Consider the following 22246-nt stretch of genomic DNA (forward strand, 5'->3'; position numbering starts at 1 on the left):
CCCCCGGGGCTGTCCCGCGGCCCCTTCCCGGGGAGAAGAGCCCGGGACCGCCCCTCCGGCTCTGTCCCCCGGCCCCTTCCCCTGGGGTGACGCCGGTATGGTTCCCCCGGGCCTGTCCCTGGTCCCTGCCCCCAGTATTGACCCCCCCCCCCCGGCGCTGTCCCCCAGTCCCTTGCCCTGGGACTGCCTCCCTGGGGGGAACACCAGTACTGACCCCCCCAGTGCTGGCCTCTGGCCCTTTGCCCTGGGAACCCCGTTACTGACATCCCTGGGACTCTCCCTGGTCCCTTCCCCAGGGTGCCCGACCCCCAGGGCCCTCCCCTGGCCTCATCCCTGGGGCACTGCTGGCTCAGCCCTAGGGCTAGCTCCCCGCCTCCCCAGTTCCCTCCTGCCAGGTTGACCCCAGGGCTGCCTCCATCCCCTCGTCCTGGGGTGACCCCAGTGCTCCCTTACTGTACCCCACCTGTGGCCGATCCTGCTTCTCCCGAGCTCTTGCACAATCCAGCCCATGACCCCCCAGTCATGCTTCCTCCCCGAGGTGACGCTTTCTGAGTAGCCCTCATCCCGTCCTTGTCAGCCCAGCCCTTGTCGCCTTCCGTGCCTGAGGGTGTTGGGTTGGGAAGAGCGCCTCCGTGCCCGTACCACAAGGGGATGGGAGGACCTTGGGTGTTTGGGTAAGTGCTGTGGGAAGGGCTGTCTCCCCCCTCCCCCCAACAGGGCCTGTCCTTGGTGGAGAGAAAGCTGCTGCGTGCAGGACTTGTTGGGCTTGGTCAGAGGGGAGCTGAGCAGTAAACATCTACTGCAGAGCTCGGTGGCATTTGCGGATGCACAACGCTTGGATGTACTTGGCCTCTGTGGTCTCCGTGTCCCTTCTCATGAAGGGCCAGGTCTATAAATGGATAATTCCTGTAAACAATTTCTTTCCCTCTGGGGTGCTGTGAACCGTTACGTCCTGCTGGTCGCAGAGCATCAGCTGGTCCCTGCGTGGCAGGGATAAGCAAAAGGTCTGGGAATGGTATTTCCAGGGATGCATGTGGTGTTGACCTGTGTGAGCTGAGAGTTGCTTCACAGCACTGCCCGAGAGCATCGTGCCTCTTGTTGCTGAGGTGGGGGGAGTTGTTTACAAAGCGACAGCCTGTGTCTCAAACGGCTCAGAAACTCATCCGGGGATGAGAGTCATTCATTTTTGGCTTCATTTTCGAGCATTTTTCAAGCTGTCACAGCTTGGCAGGTCTGTAGCTGCAGTGTCAAGATTTAGAATTATTCTGTCGGTAATTGCTTTCTGATTCATCAAAATGATAGATGAGAGGGAAAATGACAAATAATCACAAGTTGGGGATCTTCAAGGATATCCCTAAAAATGCGACTGGAAAAATGTGGCATGCGTGAGTTCCCTTGTCAGGAGGTCACCTTTGCTGTCAGAGCATTTACAAAGAAATTCTCTTGAATTCAAAGTTGGAAAAACTGGGTAACTGGAAAACTAGTCCATGAGCTGCATTGCAAAAGTTTTTTTTAGGTAATTCAGTCTTTGGCCTTTTTCACTGAACCTGAAACCAGATATTTTAGATACCTGTCCTTTCCAAGAGTGCTGAAAGCAAAATTCAGCTTCTGTACTTAACTGCCTTACCTGAAGAAGGGGGATGTGCTCTAGCACTTGTTTTTTTCCTTCAGCTATATCGGTTTGTCTAATAAAAGCTATTACTGCTCTCCTACTCATACCCTCAGACTACCACAGCTACATGCGCTCTCTTACTTGTCTTGTTCCCTTAGCTACGTTTGCAGAGACTCTTTTTGCCACAAGTCCCTTCGTTTTCAGAAGCATAGTGGGAGTTGTGTGGTTACATCTCTTACATCTTTTTTATTTTCTTTAAATGTTGGAGGTAGGTGACTCATCCTAACTCCAGCTGATATTTCTCAGTGATCTCTTATTTAGCGCAGTGGATCAGGCAGAAGATGCATCGCGCAGTCAGAGGGGAGTTGGTGATACCAGCGTGGATTAAAAAAAAAGACTGTGAGGCAGTTGCTTGTTGCTGTCTGCTTTTTGTTTGAGTGGTAAAGGTTTACAGTCTCTCTCTCCAAATATAAAGTGACCCTGCATAGACTCGTGTATTGAAGGCACAGGCCTCTCCAGTACTCATCCTCGTCATGGTGCCAAAAAGCCTGTCTGCGTAAGTGTTCGTCTTCTGATAAAAAAGAGTGCTCCCCGCCTAGACAGAGTCGTCTTATGGTGGCAGTTCTTGGCAGCTGGGTAGGAAGCTTCGTTCATCTCTCAGGGCAGAGGGCAAAGAAGCTGTTTGGAGCAAAAGATAGGAAATGGAGAAAGCGTAATAAGGATATTCCAACAAGAGCTAAGTGCAGCTCAGCTGGAGCAGAACAACTTTGTTTTGCTAGAGCCAACGCTTTTCTATAAGCAGCACTTGTTTTTGTTTCTCTTTTCCAGACAGACATTTGTGGAGTCTGCAGTGATCCTTGCAATCACTTATGAAACTGCACATGCAATTTATACAATATTCTGTCTTCACAGTGCTCAGCAAACCTCTAGTACCAATCATTGTTCACCAGGATAATCATCTTTTTCCTCTAGGCATGTGCGTGCATGTATTTGCAGGGAAATGGGGGCAGAGAGGTTGAGAGAGTTTTCGAAGGCTACAGATAATCGGGAGGGGATACATATATTCCTCTCTTAGTCTTGTCTTGCTGCCTCTGACTGTAGATGGGGAGCGTGTTGCTGTTCTTAGCGCTAATGTGGATTTTGAACTTCTTGCCTCTTAGCATTTTTACACAAAACTGCTGCTTGTCTGCAATTTTGTAGTGGTAGAAAGGGAGGTCTAGCTCGGTACTGAGTAATGTAGGGTCCTTGTTGCATCTTCTCTTATATTCTTATTTTAGATTCGAGCAGCACATTTGAGCTATTTCAGTGATCTTGAAGGAAGGCAGAATGATCCTGTGGAAGAACACTGGTCTGGGAACCAGCCAGCTTGAATTGCATTCCCATCCCTGCCATTGTCCGGTGTGTAATGATGGGCTTGTTGCTTAACTGCTCTCCACGTGTTTACTTCTACCTTAGAGCTAATAATGTTCAGTCTGCTTTGTTAGGCTCTTTTAGAGCATGATCCAAGAAGTACTGAATGTTGTCGTAAGTCGTTTGCTCCACTGAAAGGCAAACATAGAAGGAAAATGATGGTTTAACTTTGTGAGCCATGCTGCTGCTCTCATTCACTGAGATCTCTTCCTGGTCCTCTTGTCTGAGTCCTTTTTGATCAAAGCAGCTATTGCTTGCTGTGCAGCTCTCTCCAACAGTCTATAGGCTGGCAAGGGATGGAGCCACTGAAGTACTAGCTTGTATTGCGTGGGCACCTGCCCTCAATTGTGCTGCTCACAGAGCACTCAGGCTTGCACTAATAACGCTCAGCAGGTTCCTCCCTGCTTGTCAAGTGCCCTCTTTAATACGAATGGTTCAGGCAGGTCTGTGCAGAGGACTTCCGGAGTCTGCTTCTCATTGAGAAATCCAAGCTGAGAGATAAGCCTGTGGTCTTGTTTCCAGCATACCTACTGCCCTTGACTGTGTTTTCCGTTCCTGCAATGCTTGTGCAGCCTTCCACGGAGCTGCTGTTCTGAGAGCAAAATAGCATCCTTTGAGAAACACGCCTTTCCCCCGTGTTTTACTGAATGGAAAAGCTGGCAAATGGTTGTGCTGCTGTGGTGTCTTGTTCTTGCTTGCGAGTTTCAGCTTGATTCACTTCCACATCCTGGTTTGTTCTGCATCAGGAAAGTGAAAGTGTGGGACTGAGGAGAGGAAGCTTGGGGCTGTGACAGAGGGCAGGAGACCTGCTGTGAAATGAAGGTTTGGATGAGTTTGCTGATGAGCTTTAACAGAAGCTGAGAGAAGATTGCCTCATTGCTTTGGAGCAAGAACGTTCGGAGTGGCTCGTCTGTGCTGCTGTTCCCCTGAAACCCCTTTCCAACAATTTGCTATAATAAAGTATTCTTAACTAGACGAGTGGTGACTCGTACGTGTGGCTCCCAGTAACACTAAATCCACCACGCTCTATAATAAGGTTCTAATGCCTGGGGTATTTTGTCTAAAAATAGTAAAAAAGGATGACTGTTAGGGGAAGTCTAAACCAGAGGGAAACAAATGGCTTTTAATCTTTCCCTCCATTTCAGAGTGAAGGATGCCGAGGAAGAAGAAACCCACGGAGGGCCTTGACTCTCGAGGTCAGGATGGGGAGGAAGAGGAGGAAGAGAAGAGGGGCACAATCAATGCCAAGAAGAAGCGCAGTTTTGTGGACGCGTTTATTGTTATATCTGACAGCGATGGAGAGGTCAGTGGTCAGAATGTGGAGACCAGAATCTGTGCGGGGCCTTGCTGTTCCAGGAGAGTGCCTGAGCATCCCACACTGTACGTGCTGGGGTCAGACTTTGCTCTGCACGTGTTGTGCTGTTCCTCTTACATATGAGATGAGTCAAATCCTATTTAACTAGGAAATGAATGGTGTGCTTGGTGAGGGTGAGTTAGGAGTCTGGGATTTGATAACCAAATCCTCTCAGAACTGAATTTGAAACGTAATTTAAAAGAAACCTTTCCTCAATCCCTTTACAAATCTTTTTTTTTCATAATTTTTATTTGATTGATTTCCAGCTAAACCACAGAAACAGGATTCTGTATTATGTGCAAATAGATAAGAAAACGATTCAGAACATAGGCTCGCAAGTAGTTCAGAACACAGCTGGTGTCTGATAAACCGATCCTGAATTGTGGAGTTCTGATTTCATTAACGCACTTCCCTAGGGTTTAAAGGTGAACTGCAGGTGTCGGTTTGCCTGGCCAAGACCTAAGGGCCTGGATCATTCATCCCGAACGTTTTCTTATATCAGCCTTACTCACCCTAAAAGACTGACATGCCTGTAACTGTTGCACTCATCTTGCGGTGCTGTTGTTTGGGGGAAATCCAGAGCCCTGAGAATCTGGCCTCAACTCAAGTGAGGTACGTGAGAGGAAATTATTAGAATGAGTTCTTTCTGTATGGCTGCTAAGGCTTTGCTCTATCTTGCCTGTGATTTGGGATCCTAAGCTGCTTTTTGTAATTCCACCATTTTCAAAAGCATTTCAGTTCACTCTCAAGCTGTAGATCTTAAATCAAGTCCCCTTCACTCCCACATCTGGAGCATGAGTCTCTACAATAAGGCGATTATCATGTGCGAAGGGGAAGAGCACTAGAAATAAACAGTAAAAAGCTGTAGGGCAAATGATATTGGAGTTTTTTTCTTCACATTGTCTGAGTTCTTTCCCATTGGGAAATTCCCTGAAAGAAATGGAACATATGGCAGTAATAGTTCATTGGGGTTAAACCCTTAGCTCTGCAATATGCTAAGTTAACTTCAGATGTCTGCTGCATCGCTGGCCTTTATTGTGAAACCTATAAGGAAAAGAAGAAATCAGCAGCTATAAGAGATGCTGCAGTACATAAAAGATCAGGACCCGTTATTGTCTACAGTTATTCATCTCAATGTGCACGTATCTGAAAAAGAGGAAACAAACGTCTCTTAAAACACATCTATAAAAAGGTTAGGCTCCCTGACTGTTCTGTAAGTTTGTCTATAAACGATAAATTCTGATGGCATAATCGGTCATATTACAGAAAAGGATATGCTCAGAGAGGCCGTTAAAGAGCCAATTAGGTTCTGTTTAAGTGACAACAGTTCAGTCAGTTGAATAAGTGGGTTTATTCAGTTCAGTCTCTTTCTTCCTGTGAGTCATCAGCTTCCAGAGCCACAGTCTCTTGCAGTGGTGTTTTCCAGAAAAAACAACCAAAAATTTGATTTACATGGGATCTCAAAAAATAACTGTCTGGCTTCTGTAACTGTCTCGGCTTTTCAGCGTGCATCAAGTTGAATTTCAATCTCAAACCTTGTAACTGTTGTTCTTGCTCTAGTAAGACCTTGTTATGTGTTCAAGAAGAGGTGTGAGAATCTCAGATCAATAGCAATTTTAGAGAACAATACATTCTCAATTAATCTTGCATCTGTTACGACATGGTTCCTTATGAATCAAAAGCTGCAAGGACAATCTGGGCATCACTGATTCAATGGCTTTCTTCCTTGGCAGTGTCTTGGCAGGTATCTATAGAACAAGTCCCTAGTTCTGCTTCCAGACCAGCAGATCTTGTAGCAGCTGCACCTGGAAAGCCTCCAGCTTCTCACTTTTGATGATCTTTGGCAGACTGCCTCTCCCAGGAATCTTTCAGTCATGCTGGATTATCAAGCTCATCCATGTTATTTTGCCAAGTTTTCTTTCTTTGCTCATGCCTATGCTGTGGCATCTGTGGAGCTGCATCAGAAGGAAGTTTTCTGGACATGGGGCTTTCTGATCTCTGTTGTATCTAATCCTGGATTCAGGGAATGCGTCTCTCTTTTGGTTAGGGTCAGACAAATTAAGAACAGTCTATCTGACTCTGTGGAAACAAGAGGAGATGACCTTCACCGTGTGCAGACAGGGTCTCTGAAAGCACAGACGTGATGAATGAATAAAATGGTTTCTGTCTCCCTTGACTGTTTGAATCTTGCAAGGAATGCCAGAGGAAAGGTGGTCATTCACTTGCTCTCAAATACACAATATTCCAAGTAGGGCCAAGGAAAGCTTTCTTCAAGCACAACAGCTACTCTGGCCTGTCTCCTGACGCTCCTGCTTGAATTGTGGTGCTGATAAAGACGCTTTGGCCTCCAAGCTTTTCTGGAGCCACGTCTGAAACGTGATTTTCACCCAGCAGGGGGTCTGGTCAGGCATGAACGTTGAGCGTGGCTAGAGGCCAAATAGTTGTGCGAAACTATTTGACTGATCTGCAGCCTTCAATGCAGTTGATCCTAAAAGACTGCTGATCTGCTGGGGGAACTTGCAGAAGGGTCACACAAGGGTGATTTAATCCATTTCTCTTAGATCCTTTGGGAACCGAGAGGGTGCCTGCTTCCACTTGTAGAGTTTGCATGAAGTCTTGCAGGCTCATCCTGCCGGATCTTCTGTTCATCACTTCTGCCAGCCCTTGGGGTACAGGACGAGACTCCAGGCTGACAGCGGCGTCTACTTCTGAACGGAATGCGGTGCCTGTCTTGGTTTAGATGCTTGATTATTCCTGTGTTTGGAGATACTTAGTGTCTGGGTAAATAGCATTAAGTTTATTGATGTTTCAGATAAGACTATGTTGGTCTTGCTAGAAAGAGGGAAGCATTTTTGGGCATTGGCTGTAATAACTGGCCCATGCCCTGTCCTAGTCTCTGTCAGATGTGACAGTGGGCATTTTGTCTTGGGACCAGGCACAGCCTGATGGCCCTCTCTCCAGTGGAGGTCTTGCTACAGAGACGATGGTGCTGAAAGCGTCACAGCTAGGACAGCGGTGCCCGCGTTACGCTGCTGCCTATCTTCTTGTGAACCAGAACCATATGAGAGTATCACTGCAGCACCCCGCTGTCCCTGTTGGTTTCTTGTCTCTGCTGTAATACCAAGGGAGTCAGTGCCTCCGATCCCCAAGAGAAAAATGCAGTCTCAGGTGTGCTCTTGAGGAGGCTTCTCGGCTTTGCTGCATTTTCTCATTGGCAGTCGGAGCGGGTCTGAACCAGCCTCCTGACAGCCCGGTAAAAGCCCTTTCTTTCCACACAGGCCTCCCTCCCGTGTGTCTGAAACTACAAGTCTGGCATGAGCCCTGTTGTGTCTCATTGTTCAAGTCTCCGCTTCCAGGAGGTTTGTTCTAATGAGCTGAAAGATGGAGCAGAGCTGAAACAAATTCTGAACTGAAGTCAGAGACTAATAAAGTAGGGTGTTATATTAATTTCAGCAGCAGCCTTGGCTAGAGCCAAAACGTGGCGCTTCCAACATCTAATTGGCTTTTAAAAATAATTTAGTCTGGTTGTCATCTGCGTATTTCCCATGCAGGGTGTGTGTTGTTTGGCTGTGCCCTATTGTTAGATGGACCCAACTGCTGTTGAACGGTGAAATTAAGCAGACCTTTTGACTCTGCAGTCTGTGCTGTTAACTATGGAGACGTTCTTTTGTAGCCTTTCCTTTCCTGAGTTAGTAGGAGCTGATTTCTGTCATTTATAATGTGGATTCAAGGGAGCTGGATGTGGGAGAGTGGCTACTAGATTCCATTTGTGGGCTTTTAGGAGCGAGTAGAGCTGTATATTTTATGCCGACAGAGTCGGGTCCTCTAAGTATGTGCCAAAGTGCTTTTAAAATGAGAGTTTACTTTTCTGCTGTCTGTTGCAACCTAGCAGGTTAAAAAAAGGAGGAAGAATAGTGGCTGCCTTCCATTAAATGTGCAAAGAACTTTAGAAACCTGCCTTTTTCTTGATCTGTGTACGTTGTTGACAGTGAAATTGCTCATAGGAGAGCATCATATATTAAACTGCAGAGCATGACACAGAGAAAGAAAATTTGGATTCCTCCTGGCCGTTATGCTTTAAATTGATGACAATGGAGGAGAGACGCTATCCAGACTGGCACTGAGCAGAGGTGCGCGGTTCCCACCTCACCTCAGCTATAATAATTGGTTTCCTCTGAAAGTTGTGTGTTGGAGATGACCTTGTAACTAAGAGCATTGGTTGCAGTTTGGGAATATTTTAATTGATTAAGATTATTTTTGGACTAGTGATCTTATTAGAAAGGCAGTTGGTTGAGTGGCCCCCTGAGTTCCTATTATCCTTGTAGACAGATGAGCATTAAAAGGTTGGGTCAGACAGAGCAAGCCCTGTTGTCTTCTCTGAATTTTCTTGGCCCCTTCTGTTACTACCATCCATGTCTGCATTTATGCAGAGCACTCTGGGGCCTGTGGGGCAGTCTCCCAGCAGAGGTACAAACAGCCATAAATCCTAATTAAAAGGTATGTTTTATTTTCTAGTTTTAAAAATAAAGACTTAAGAATTCTTGGAATTGAGATGTGTGTGTATATTTTGGCCCATCAGGATTAATTGGATTTGCTTCAGCAGTTCCCTGTACTGTAGCTGTTCAGTAGAATGCTGCTAAGCAATTTAAACATCTTTCTCAAATGTATGAGGTTCATACAACACGTGTCCTGCAATAATTTGTTCCTGGAGCTGTTGTAAACGTCGACATTCTTCAGGAGCCAGCATGGGGAACAGAGGTATGTACTCCACTGAGCAAGGAAACCAGGCAGTTCTCCTGGGACCCAGGCTTGCCGTTAGCCGGAAGCCCCACAGGAGTTTGAGCCCTGTACTGTCTTGTAGCGCGTATTGTAAACGTGTGTCTCTGTACACACAGCAAACATTGGTAGCCATGGAAAGTTTGGTGTGCTCGTAAATCACATCGGTGTCCTGCAAGGGAGCTGCGGATGAGAGTGTCAGGGTTGACCTTCCGGCAAGCGCAGGAGCAGTAAGGGGAAGATTGATGCCTAGAGAGAAGAACTGGGGATTTACAGAGCCTGCTAGGATTAAATTGCCCATCTTAAGCAGGAGTAGCACAGTTTAGTGCTGTTGGACAGCGCTTAGTGGGACAGCTTTTGCCTCACGTCCTCCAGTGTGTAATTCGGAGTAACATGATTCGGACGTGATTCCACAGACTCTTCCCCACTTCTTTATGTGTGAGCAACCCGCAAGGTCAGCATGGCGGGGTGCCACCTGCAAACCATGGCAGGGAAATTTGCAGGTTAGCAAGTGGTAAGCGATTTGGTGTAGGAGAAGCAACGGCACTTTGGAAAACTGCAGAGGGGGCGAGGTGCCCTGGGAGAGAGGAGAATTTAACTGCTGAACTTGAGGTAGGCATACTCACAAGTGTCTTCTAGCAAGAGAGAGTCTGGCTGTGAAACAGTTTTTTAGAGACAACGGGGCAGCTCTTAGAAATGGGGTACCAAAACCAGGTTGGTTGGAGAAGAGAAGAAATCAATCAAAGGAAAAACCTCTGAAGTGTGAGCCTGAGTGTGGGGGGGGAAATGACTCGCCAAGCATGATTGCTTCCATATTGCGAGCTGATTCTAAATCAGTAGAAGAGAGGAGTGAAGTATGCATTAGGGGATGTAAAAGGTGTAATATATTAGGGTTTCAGGAAAGCACTTAATAGCATATCGTGCAAAATCTTAGTTGGATAAATAATTCAATTTGGTCTAGATAGTAACGTTCCGAGATTGAAATCCTGCTAAAAGACTGTCAGCAAAGGCTTGTGATGAACAACAGAGAGGCTGGTTCTGGGGAGATCTAAGGCTGAGGCCAAGAAGATCGATATTAGGGCTGTGTGTGTTTTGACGTCCTCATTAATGATCTGTAAGAGGGAGCAAGTGGTATATATGCATTAATAAAGTCTACAGATAGCACTTGGATAGTCTTGAACAAAACTCAGCATAGAGATGCAGTCCAGAGGACTTCATAGATTAAGACACATGGGCAATGAACAGAAAAAATAGATGACATTTGAAAATATGCTCTGTGTCGATTTGCATTAAAATAGTCCAAACCACATGCACCACCTTGAACAAGGCTGCCTCTTGGCGCAGAGGAGCTGAAGGTGCTGTAAGGCACAAGCATGTAGCCAGTTTGCCATGGGACTTGTGGGACTGCAAAAACCCCAAGTACAACTGCGGCTGCAGACAGAGTCATGTGAAGTCCCTTCTTAGCCAGGCCTGGATGTCTTTCCCTGAAACACTGGTTTTGATTCTAATCCTACCTGATTTAGAGACAAATTGGAAGGAGTCCAGCGCCAGCCTTTGGTAATGTGCACACCCTCACTTAAGCCATTAGGACAGCAACTTGCATAAATGTGTGCCAATTAGGCCTGTGACCATTATTGTTGAAGTCAGTGTGCTTAGAGTAACGTGGTCTTAGGTTGTTTTTATGAGTAATGTTTGCAGGCATGTGGCCTCCTGGAATTTCTGAAGTATTCAAGCATCAAAAATTAAACAATTGTGGCAATACTCAGGGCAATACAATGAGAGAATAGCACGAGAAGTTAGTACAGCCGGCCCTCTGCCCTCAGGATGCATTAGCCTGAGTCCCCAAAGAATGGCTAGAAGAATTTAGTTCTGATCACCTAAAATTGTGTGGGCAGAGTACTAGAAGCTATGTGGCAGGAAACGGTCCTGGCTTACAGGTGTGAGATGTTTTGCTGCAAAAAGGTGTTGTTTTTCTGTTTTGAATGCCTACAAATACCAGTGTTTTAGTAAGACCAAACAAATCCTCTCTCAAATCATGGGCAGCAGGTGCAGTGCATGGTGGTGACTGGCATGAAGTCTATTGTCTCTCCTACTTCTATGTTTATGTCAGTCTGTAACTCTTGTCGCTCGTTATGCTTATCACACAGCTTTTAATAGTTACAGAATGTGCTTGAATTATGTTTGAAATTCAAATTTCACACAAATGGAGGCTTGTTCTTGAACCGATGTTTGTATCAGAGTGGTGGGGGGAAGGGGGCTGGTAGTATTTTTTACATATTGTGTGCACTCACAATTTTTTTTTTTTTTTCCGTTGCAGCAGGAGTCAAAGGAAGAGAGTGGATTGCAAAAGAAAAGAACAAAACAGCAGCTGGATAGAACGAAGTTTGCTGCTAAAAGAAAAATTGCACGTAGGTCTCAAGTGTGGGGTTGGGGAAGTAGATTGGTGCTGAGCAGCTTCCACTGTTTGTGTTAGACATGATTTCCCTTGTGGAAAGGCTGTGATGGAGCTTGGCATGTGCAGCTCTCAGAGAAGACCCTCCTCAATGGTAAAATTTGCCTACCTGAATAGTCAGACTGTTGCTTGTTTGTTCCCAAGGCTGCACGTGCACAAGTGGTGCACTTCTAAAATAGGTGTGCGGGGCTATCTGTCTCTCACTGGGTTTCAAGACTAGTTGAAGCTGGTCTGAAGGCATTTTCAGTCACAAAGTGCTTTTCTGTTCAGGCCTCTTTGCTACTGTCTTTCCCTGAAACCTCATGACGCTCTGACCCAGCAGTCACAGCTCAGGAAAGATCTCAGTCGCAGTAGACAGTTCTCTGAAATCATCCACTCACAGCACTGGGCAGCCAGAAAAGCCAGCAATGTTGGGCATTATCAGAAAGGGTGTTAAAATCAAGCGGTTTGTTACATATCGTTTTACTGTTATATAAAACGTGGGTGCACCCACGTAACACGTTGTGTGCAGTTCTGGTCTCTGCATCTCAAGGACGTAGCAGAGTTACAGGATATCCAGAGAAGGGCAGGTAAAATCATTAAGGGAACGGAGCAGCAGCCTTATGAGGAGAGACTGAAAAGCCTGGGACTCCTCATTTAGGAGAGGAGAAGGCTGAGAGGGATGGAGCCAAAGTTCACATCAGGAAGGCAGTGCGTAAGCTGAACACAGAGGTGTTGTTTACCAGCTCCTACAAAGTCAGAATCGGGATGCGCTCAGTGGAAATAGCAGGAGAGAGGTTTAAAACAGATAAAAGAAGGTAAATCTTTACACAGCACATAGTGAACCGCTGGAACTTTTTACCACAGGAGGTTGTAGAGGGGTCGGTATCAGCAGCTTTAATGATGGTTTAAATGCATCCGTGGACAACGGGTCTATAAACAGATGCTAAAGGGAACAGGCTGGCATGTTCCCTCTAACATCCATCATACAGCAGTTCTGAAAGCTGTGGGTATACAAGCGGAAGGGACCACTGAACGGGCCAGCTTGTGTGTACTCTCTATAGCATCATTTTTTGTTGCACTTGCTGGGCTAGATGGACCATTGCTCTGACCCAGTGGATCAGTTCTTGTGTTCTTACGCTTTGGAAAGCAGTGGTCCATCTAGCATGTTAAATTCAGAACATTTTAAAATTCGAGGACGTTTGTCTACTGCAAAACCCAAAGCAATCATTGAACAAAATGGAGCACTCCTGTGCTCCGCAAGCAGCAGCAGTTGGGCATGTCTGTCCTCAGAGGGCTTATGTGAATTAAATTGTTTTTAATAGAAGCCTAAGGCCATAGCACGAAACAGCCTGGCTCTTTGTGGGAGTTGAAATGCACTATGCACGTCCTGTGTCGAACAAATAGGATAACAAAGTCAGGAAGAGGGGAAGAGTGGGTTTTTTTTTTGTTTATTTGTTTGTTTGTTTGTTTTAAGATAAAATAATACCTCTAAAAATCCTCAGAGGTACCATTAAAATGTGACCAAAGATACAGTGCTAAGAATGGCATGTTGCTGCAGTTGGATGTCCTTGTTGAATCTTTGAGTGCGACTGCTTTAAGGAGCTGGTGTGGTGAGAAAGGTGATCTGGGTGCTCTAGAAAATCTTCATGAGACACTGCCGGCTCTCTAGCTGTTGTATCATAGGGGAGTTTTGCTGAGTTTTTTGATGCTGAAATTGTTGATAATAGTTTTTCTCTTCCTGGGACAAATGCTGTCCCTATTTTCTGTGGGTGTCTCTCCATCCTTGAAGCAGCAGATTGGGGATCTCTGCCCAGCAGCTGGTTCTGAGTGTGTTGAAACGTCCAGCCTCACTTGCACCTTGCCCCCAGGCCTGGGGCTTGGAGCAGCGTACAGGTAGGAGAGGGACTAGGATTTAGTGTGTTTCCTGGCTGTTTCTGTTGTGGGCCAGGTAGCTGAGAGTCACCTCCTTTCCCTAATGGGGTTATAGACTGCAGTGAGATCCCTGCATGGATGGGCTGCCGTTCTCACCCGTTCCTCTTGCCTTGCTGCTGCTGAGCACCCCAGCACGCAGCCTGCTCTGTGGGCTGGGTCGTGGTGCCAGGCTGGGGCGCGCAGCCTTGCTCGGGGAACGCTGACGTTCATGGCAGAGCTTTATCGCTCATCAGAGCCTGTGCTGGAATGAAAGGTTATCGGTACGTTTGGATGCCAGATGCTGTTCTCCGTTAGAGAGCGGTCACCTGTTTATTGAGCACATGTGATGGGTCTGCTCCCTCATTTATTGGAAACTATAATTAGACTTTTGGTGTTTGCTTTTAGGCAAATTAAGATTTGAAGCAGTAATTATTTTTCTCAGTGTCTTTAAATATATTCCTTGAATTGCAAGGCAAATCGGTCTTTTGTAAAGATTTGGTGCTCCTGGGTAGAGTAAGTTCTTTCTCCCCAAAACTGGAAAACTGCAGATATTTGCAGGCTCTGGTTATAAAGCCTATCCTCCCATTTTTCCTTTGTGGTGGTTTTATTCATTTTAACCTAAAGCCATAGCTAAAATATATCTGTGACGTTTCATCCTGACAGGATAAATGGAAATACAAAAAAACTTAAGAAGCCTCTCTCTCTTTTTCCAGATGAAGTCAGTGCTTTAAAGCGCATTTGAATGTTTTTACTGTAATTGCACTTTGGATATGTGGAAATACGGAGATCCTGCATTTCCATTATTTTTGAGTAAATCTCTTATTAGTAAGTGTTAGAACTACAACTACTGGGGTTTTGCATCTAATTCACTTTGCAAACGTCAAAATGGAACATAAATCGCTTAGCAAATTGCCATATTAGCATTTAAAAAGGCTCCAAAATGGTTTAATTTGTTTAGAGCTGTAATGCCTTCAAAACAGTTTCTCCCTGACCCCTCCTCCTGTGTATTTCTTGGATGGGACTGGTCCCAGAAGGTGGTCTGTGCTGGATTTCACATTGCACTGAGATGGATGTGTCATGAATGGATTTTGAAATATGACATACAGAATTCCCAGCCTGGAATAACAGTGCTGTCCCCACTTCTTGCACCAGACAGCAGACACATGCTCCTAGGAAGAGTTAAGATATGTGTGAGCATAACTGAGTCTTTTCTGTCTGGATGGAGAAGGATTGTTTCTCTGAAAGCCTGAGTAACCCACTGCGCAGCTGGGACACTCCTGAAACACAGCTTGCCCCCAAAACATGCTTTCTGTGCTAGCTCCTCTGAGTTCTTGAATTTGCCCACATCAGTCGGAGGCAAGCACAATACTCAGAATTTCTAATCATCTTAAATTATGACCAATGTAATCAACATCAGGTTTAGTAAAATGCGAATCTCTGCACACGCTGCAGAGAAATGATCAGATGGGAAGCACAGAGTACTGCCGGCTAGTCCGCTCCGGACCCCTCAGCCTAAAGCAGGTCAGCTCTCTTGGAAGGTGCGAGACCAGAGCTGCTCCTTGCTTTTCCCACCACAATTCCAGGTGGATTTAAGCTCAAGATTTCCCCACCGCCAGAGCACCTACTCAGTTGGAATGTGAACTAAGCGCATGTTGTTTGTCGCTGGTTTCTTTGCCAGAGGCAGCATTTGTCTGGCACATTCCCTGTCCCCAGAGGGGAAATTGCTGTGCCAGGGAGGGAGAAGAAAACAAAATGTACACTAGTAACTCGCCAAAAAATGTTTCTTTATATTAAGCTTCATGAATGTTGATAGCCTGAATTGGTGAGCACTTAGGCCCCTGTTTTACTTTAAGCACATGTGAAGTCTTGCTGTGTTCAGGGGGACTGATGACATGCACCGCTTTTCTTGCACATGTCAAAGTTTGCAGGATCTGGCCTAATTTTCCCTGCTGTGATGGTCTGGGCAGGGAAACAAATCAGCACGTACTCACTGAATGCTTGGGAGGTGCTGGGTATTATGGAAGTGCTGAGTATTACTGCCGTTTTGGGGGACGGGGAGCCTTCTTCATGCAGCAGACTGTAGTGTGTTTTCCATTAAAAGGATTTTTTTTCTTTAGTCCCTTCTGGCTGTAACATTATAGAGTGACTTTGTCCAAGGACAAAAGATCCCCGTGAGTCCTGAGCGCACTGCAGTCTGCCTTCACTTCAACCTCTTTCTTAATTTTTAAAGAAATGTCCCAGAAAACAAACAAACAAAAAAACAACTAAGTGCTGATCTGGTAGGACATGTAAGGGAATCTACTGCTGGTATTCAGAACAGTCAGAAAATGCTCGCATCCTGCCTCAGCAGGGAAAAGAACAACCTGACATTAGCAGCAAGCTGGGGGGAGGGCGCACGAAAACCTGCTGCTGTGTGGAGGCCTCAATGCAGTCGTGCCGTAACGCACAGTCTTTGCGAGGACCAGTGCAATGCCAGGCTTCTTCAAGGCTGGCGATGCGGCTGTATTGTGGCGGCAGCTGGTCGGAAGGGGATGGGTTAGAAAATGGGAGCCTGTAACTTCTGAATGCAGCTTTATCCAGGGAAACTTCTGTCTTGAAATTGGCTGTCGCGAAGGCACGTTTTGTGCTTGGACGGCCTTTCTGTTCAATTTTCGTATTTTAAAGCTCGTCTAAGCCATCAGAAAGCAAGCCTTTTGGTTCATGCATGAGATGGCATGTGCACGATTCTGCCTGAAGGAGCGAGGGGGTTTTGAAGGAAATCTGTCAGTTTGTTCCGAGTGTGAAGATGTATTTTTCAGCTCCTGAGAGAGCTTATCAGTTGTTTTCCAAGCTGCACTCTGTTCTTCAGGCATTATATATTTTAAGCATAGTGAAAGTGTTGGACTGAATCTAAGTAAATAGGTGTTTTCCAAAATAACTAACTCCTTTGGTTCTAAATAGCCAACCTCAACTTCTAGATTGCTCTGAGTGAGGAATCTTTTCAGGAAGAAATTTTCTACTGAAATAGCACTCCCAACTCTAAGAAGCCTGTTTGCCATGCATGACTGGCTTAGTGATGCAGTGGAGTAGTGATGTGAGCAGAAGGAGGATGTATGCATGTGAAAGATCCTTCATGGTACCACCGCGCAAGTAACGTTATCCTCTGTAAAGGTTTACACCTGCAGCGTGGGGTGAATAATATGTAGCTCTTCTGCTCTTGGTTAGGTTTCTGTGGTATTGCAAGTATATTTGTGTCAGGCGACAGTGGGACATGCTATTTGGCTAGTAATTAGGTATGTTAGAGAAGGTCTGCTGTTATCCTGCCTTGCTCCTCAGCCTGTCCTATGTAAAAACGTGCATGCTTTGGAAATCCACCTTTTTCTACTCTATCTTTGCACATGCTACCTGTAGCTATAGAGTATGTTGTTGGATGAGAGTGGTAAGATGTCCCAGGGTAGTTAGTACACCTAAGGATTCAGAGTTTAGATTGCTATAGAAACCCTAACTGAATTTCCTGATTTGTGTGCAGTGATTCAGCTCTGCACACTTGCACTATTTTCATTTAGTGGTGCTTGCTCCAGCTTGGTAGTGCCTTTTAAGGAAAGCTGAGATTTGGTTGTTTTACTCTGTGCTCATCCTGGGGAGGTGGGACTCTTTGGGCATCTCTCTCAGATGTTGGATAAATGTTGGGTGTTTACGCACACCTGCAGCTGTGACTTGACATTATCCCTTCTTTCTGCCGTAGAGATGACGGAAGAGGAACAGTTTGCTCTGGCCCTGAAAATGAGTGAGCAAGAAGCCAGACAAGTGAACTGTCAGGAAGAGGAAGAGGAGGAGCTCTTGAGGAAGGCCATTGCTGAGAGCCTTAACGTAAGCGTGCTTCTGTGAAGAGGCTCACTAGGGTTCTTCAGAAACGTTGCTTTCTGTGCCTGCTTTGCCATGCTGCACAAAATAAGGTTTTACTGGGGGCCTAGCTATTTCCAGCACAGGCCGGAGATAGAACAGTCCGAGAAGTTGTTTTGTGTCGTTCCTAACGAGGCACGTGAAGTCTACCTTTGGCTGTCCTCTGATATGGGGTGCACAGTTTTGATCGGTGGGGGGACAGTGCCCAGGTTCCAGCAGTCCAAGCTGCAGGTGCCTGTATGCTGGGAGTGTCCTTGGTACGCTCTGCTGATAGAGAATCAACCTTCTGTTTTTCAGAGCTGTCAGCCCTCAGATTCCTCTGATGCAACCCCTGAGTTGCCTGCAGAAGCAGTGGGCAGACCAGGTCAAAACCACCCCGCTGAGCAAGAAGGCTCTGAGATCCTGGGAGGTCTGCCGCTTTGCCCTGACACCCCTCGCTCCGAGTGCAGCTCCCACTCACAGAGTGCAAGAGCTGATGGGAACGGACAGATGGATGTCGCCCGGAGTCCCCTTGTAGTGTTGAGGAGGTTAAGCCAGGAAATCGTTGAAAGCTCACTAGTATCCAGCATAATCGTGTCTCGGGGGAAGGACCAGCCTTTAACAAGGTCAAGTGAAAAGCCTTCCTCACCAGCAAAAAGTGATTCTAGTAGCATGTTACCCAGCACTCTTGGAGAGGACCTCATCTCTTTGAGTCCCACCTTTGGCAGGGTTACTTCAGGCTCCTGGCGGCTGACACCTCGGAGACTGTTCACAAGCCCCTGCAGCCCTTCAAAAGCAGCAGGCCACGAAGCAAAAGAGCAACCCCTGCCTGGCACTGGCCCTTTGGTGGGAGAAGCTGGTGCTGGGAGCTCAGCCGTGCTCTGGAAGACCTGGACCATGGAACAGTGTGACAGTCCCGGGAGGAGCTGTGGAGAGGCAAGCACCAAACACACCTGGCAGCCCAGGCCTGGCACCGGAGTCTGTGTTTCCACAGAGCAAGCAGAACAGAACGAGGGGCCCGACAGTGCCCCTGAGCTTTGCGTGCTCAGCGTGCCAGAGGAGAGCAGAAGCAAGGAGGAAGCGAGAGACACAGTGCACTATTACTGGGGCATTCCGTTCTGCCCCAAAGGGGTGGACCCCAACCAGTACACCAAAGTCATCTTGTGTCAGCTGGAGGTGTACCAGAAGAGCCTGAAGCAGGCTCAGAGGCAGCTATTGCATAAGAAGGAGTTTGGTAACCCAGTTGTGCCCAGTTGTTCTTCCCTGAGCCAAAATGAGCTTGGGAAAGGAGATCAGATAAGTAGGGAGAACGGGGTTACTGATGATACGGAAGATGGAGACTCAGAAGTGCAGAAGGAGTCTGAGAGCATCACCTGGCTCCTTCCTTCAAAGAAGAGGGAGGCAGGGGAGAGTCCAGGGCAGAACGTGGAAGAGGAGAAGAGCTCTGCCTCTGACGATGAACCAACCACCAGCTACTGCCAGGTAAGAGCTTGACCGCAGAACAGAGTTTGAGCAGGGATGAGTCATGCTCTTCCTTCCGGTTTAGCGTTCAGTCCCTTCTGCAAAGCAGGCACTGCTGATGAACGTTCCTCTCGAATGTAGGGACTTCCTCCCGTAGCCACACAGCTTACTGTGAAAGGGAGAGGAAAAGTCTGCAGGCTGAGATCCAGCTCACAAATGGTAGTGGCCACCATGCAGCCTGGCAGTTGTCCCTTAATGCACCACTGAGATGATGACTTCCAGCTGACACTTCTTCTCCGAGGGGTGCGTGGCGGTACGTCAGGACAGCGAGCTCTGAGAGAATGCTGACCACCGGCAGGTCCAACAAAGCAGTTTAGGGACACCCGTGGCCTTGTGGGGAGCTCTCTGTTTTCCTTTGTGTTGTGCTTAGCCATAGCTTTTGCAGACAGAAATGTGGCTTTTATCCTTGCAGTGCATCTTCCCTTTTGCATCTGCACGGTTATTTGTATTTGAATGTGCTTCACCCTTGCATGTGCTCTTTCTCTGCTTGTTCCTCTGGTTGTAGCTGAGAGGCTTTGCATGCTTGCATACATTTTCTGCCTGCCCAGAGGTGATCTGTCATCACAGCAGCCCTCGCTGTGCTTGTTCTGGTGGTTGGGCACCTTCTCTCTATGCTTGCTTGTTGGGTTTGGTAGACGCTAGGTGTCAGCCTCTGTCTCTGTCAGAGCTCTCTTGTTGGAGCGGAAGGCAGCTTTCTGTCACTGCTAAGTTTAAACAGATTGCTAGTCAGATGAAGTATTTATTACTGCTGTATTTTAGGTTTGTGTCAGCCTTTTCCAACCCTCATTTTTCATAATGACTTCACTACCGGATCGTTGTATAACTTTATCTTCTCTATGACTGAAGCCTCAGCTCTGTTGTTCCTGTTTTCAAGTATATTTGATCATTTACCCTGGTGTTAGAAAGATACTTAACTTGTTTTGTGATATTTATATTCTGTCTTGTAATATTGAACACTTAGGAAAAACGTCATGTCTGCATATTCTGGTTGCAGAAAAAGTGCAGAGCAGCTTGTGCTGAAATGTGACTTTTCATGACAGTGCTCGGGTTGGGTTTAGCAGGTATAGATTTAAACAAGCCTTAGAGGTGACCTGCAGAGGAAAGAAAGGGACTTGTGCTCCTTTTTCATTTCTTTAGGATAGACACAAAGGACCTGAAAGGTTCTTAATGCAAACGGCTTTTTTCTTCTGTATCTTTTCCTTCGGAAATTGAGGTTTCTTTCTTCTGGAAGATTGGGGTGACTGCAGGAGGTGTAAGCTAAAACCGTAGGAAAGCTGCGGCAGCTAGGGGAGGCGTGAACTTTTAATCGTTATTGAGAAATGTGGGGTGTTTTTTGTTGTTATCTGTTTAACGCTAATACGTAATTAATTCTTGGGGAGAAAAGAGGTTTTAGTGGTGCTGAATGGGAACCTGTAATGTACGCGTGCTGACCACAGGAGCTCTCCAGAAGAGCCACAGAAGTGTAGATTTAACCTTTGTGATATTTTAAGAAGGAAAAACAAGGAAGGAGGGGGAAAGCAAACTTAAAATTTCAACCCTAGGCAAAACTCGACGAGTCTTTATTTACTTGAGAGGAAACAATTTCCAAATATCCCTTCATCTGCCTTATCACTTTTAGCTTAAGAGGTTACTCCCTTCTCCTTTTGCTTCTCTTTGCAGTCGCCTGCTGAGGCCAGTGCAGGTGATTTACTTTCAAGATCGATATGTTTGATATTTGCTTGTGCCTAGTCTCAATTTCTTTTCTCTATCAAATGCAATTCCACCGGCAGCGAAAGAGGGGGACCCAGAGCAGTCCCATCCCCAGCGTGCTGCACTGCTCGGAGGCCGCTGCTGCCTGCACCGCCCCAGGGCTCCCCCTGTGCCATGGGGGCTGCTCCGCTGGTGGAAATCACAGGAGATTTTAGGCTGTGTCAAGGCTAGAAAATATCCCAGGGGACTCAAGGCTGTCCTCCGACTCACCGCACCCATCGTTTAAAGCAGTGGCTATTTCTTCAGCAGTTCTTGAAAAAGCTTCTTGCCTTATGTTGTGCCAGTGAAATGAGGGCACAAACGATGTGCTTGAGGGAGCCCGTCTGTACGGCTGCTTTGAAACCTCTCATTTGCAGCGGGCAGCGACCTCCCGTCCAGGCAATGGTCAATTGCTGTGACTGCAACGTGCAACCGAGTACTGGTGGTACAAAGAAAATCATTGTTGTCAGGAGATCTCATAGCTTGTGAACCTGTACTAACAAACTTCAGGGCTGATAGAATACATTTCTTCGTACTCTTTCAAATAAGGTTAGGAGACTCCTAGTCTTCAAAAGATTTGGAGAAAAAAGACCAAATTCTGGAGAGTTAGAATCTGTGATCTGAAGTGGTGCCATACCCTCAAACATATCTATTGGGGATAACAGAAACATGGTGACACAGTATTTGTGACTGGGGCAGAGGTATCAAAAGATATGCACTGTTCAGGGGAAGGAGAAATTAAAATACAGGAGGAGATGTAGTATTTTATGCTAATGATGAGTAACACTGCAAAGAAACAAAGAACATCTTAGATGAAACAGAACCTTTTTGGGCTGGAATCACTTTAGGGAACTCTGGCTAGAGGCTTTGCGCGGGGGTTACTGGGGAAGTACATCAGCCATGCAGGACTGGAGCTGCTCTCAGTTGAAATCTATGGTGAAAATCGAACTTGGAGAGTTTAATATACTCAAGGAAAGGGGGAGAAAGCTCCCTTAGATTTCTTTGAGAAACGGCATGAGAAATTGCAGGTCTGACAGCAAGGACTGCTAATAAACCATTGTAATTCTGTCTGATTAGAGAACGGCAAGCGCAATATGTACACTGAAGAAGAAGAAAGGGATCTGGGTAATGACTGGCAGGTTAGCCTGACCTCAGCAGTGCATGAGACTTTTGAACAAATTTTGAAGGAAAAAATAAGTAGAGTCATAGAGGTAAATGGAAAATGGGATAAAATGCACATGGATTTACCAGCTGTAGGTTGCGCAGGTTAATCTACTTCCTTGCTTTGATGGGACAGCTGATTTCCTAGTCAAGAAAAATGCAACAGAGCTTGTCTATATGAAATTCAGAAAAGTACTTCTTCTGGTCAGACATCAGCTATAACGGTTGATCCGGTCAGCCAAGCTCAAGCAAGTAGATTTTAAACTGGAATAGATGGGGGCTGCTGGAGTGTTTGAGGGAACGCGAGAGGACGCTAACAAGCGTGGGTTGTTTGGCTCGGCAGAAATGGCGACGGAGAAGGGCTGTGATTGCGGCCTACAAATACATCAGGGTAGATACCAGGAGACTGTGGAAGTTGAAGGACAAGGTTGGTGTGAGAACGATGGGCACAGTCTGTCCGGGAATACCTCTAGGCAGT

The 22246-nt window shown here is 46.4% G+C and overlaps 2 protein-coding genes across 9 annotated transcripts in view; one reads left to right on the forward strand and one right to left on the reverse strand.

The window, feature by feature from the left end:
* FGFR4 (fibroblast growth factor receptor 4) overlaps positions 1-643 on the reverse strand; it is a 28108-nt gene extending 27465 nt beyond the window's left edge. Inside the window, exon 1 of one of the 2 annotated variants that reach the window (XM_068959161.1) lies at positions 464-643. Coding sequence is in view for 1 of the 2 variants with exons in the window: in XM_068959157.1 (XP_068815258.1) it covers positions 464-563 (100 nt within the window). In the remaining variant the exon portion in view is untranslated. The remainder of the gene's footprint in view (positions 1-463) is intronic. The other variant, XM_068959157.1, reaches the window with a different exon arrangement.
* The window catches only part of UIMC1 (ubiquitin interaction motif containing 1), a 40489-nt gene that overhangs the window by 290 nt on the left and 17953 nt on the right, over positions 1-22246 (forward strand). For 4 of the 7 annotated variants that reach the window (XR_011143854.1, XM_068959165.1, XM_068959167.1 and 1 more), the window contains exons 2-5: positions 4168-4325; positions 11470-11560; positions 17222-17346; positions 17677-18840. Coding sequence is in view for 6 of the 7 variants with exons in the window: in XM_068959165.1 (XP_068815266.1) it covers positions 4176-4325; positions 11470-11560; positions 17222-17346; positions 17677-18840 (1530 nt within the window). In the remaining variant the exon portion in view is untranslated. Of the gene's footprint in view, positions 1-2992; positions 3011-4167; positions 4326-11469; positions 11561-17221; positions 17347-17676; positions 18841-22246 lie in introns of those variants that run through there. The other 3 variants (XM_068959166.1, XM_068959168.1, XM_009665662.1) reach the window with 2 other exon arrangements.

Source organism: Struthio camelus, chromosome 13 (assembly GCF_040807025.1).
Source record: "Struthio camelus isolate bStrCam1 chromosome 13, bStrCam1.hap1, whole genome shotgun sequence".
NCBI classification, from domain to species: Eukaryota; Metazoa; Chordata; class Aves; order Struthioniformes; family Struthionidae; genus Struthio; species Struthio camelus.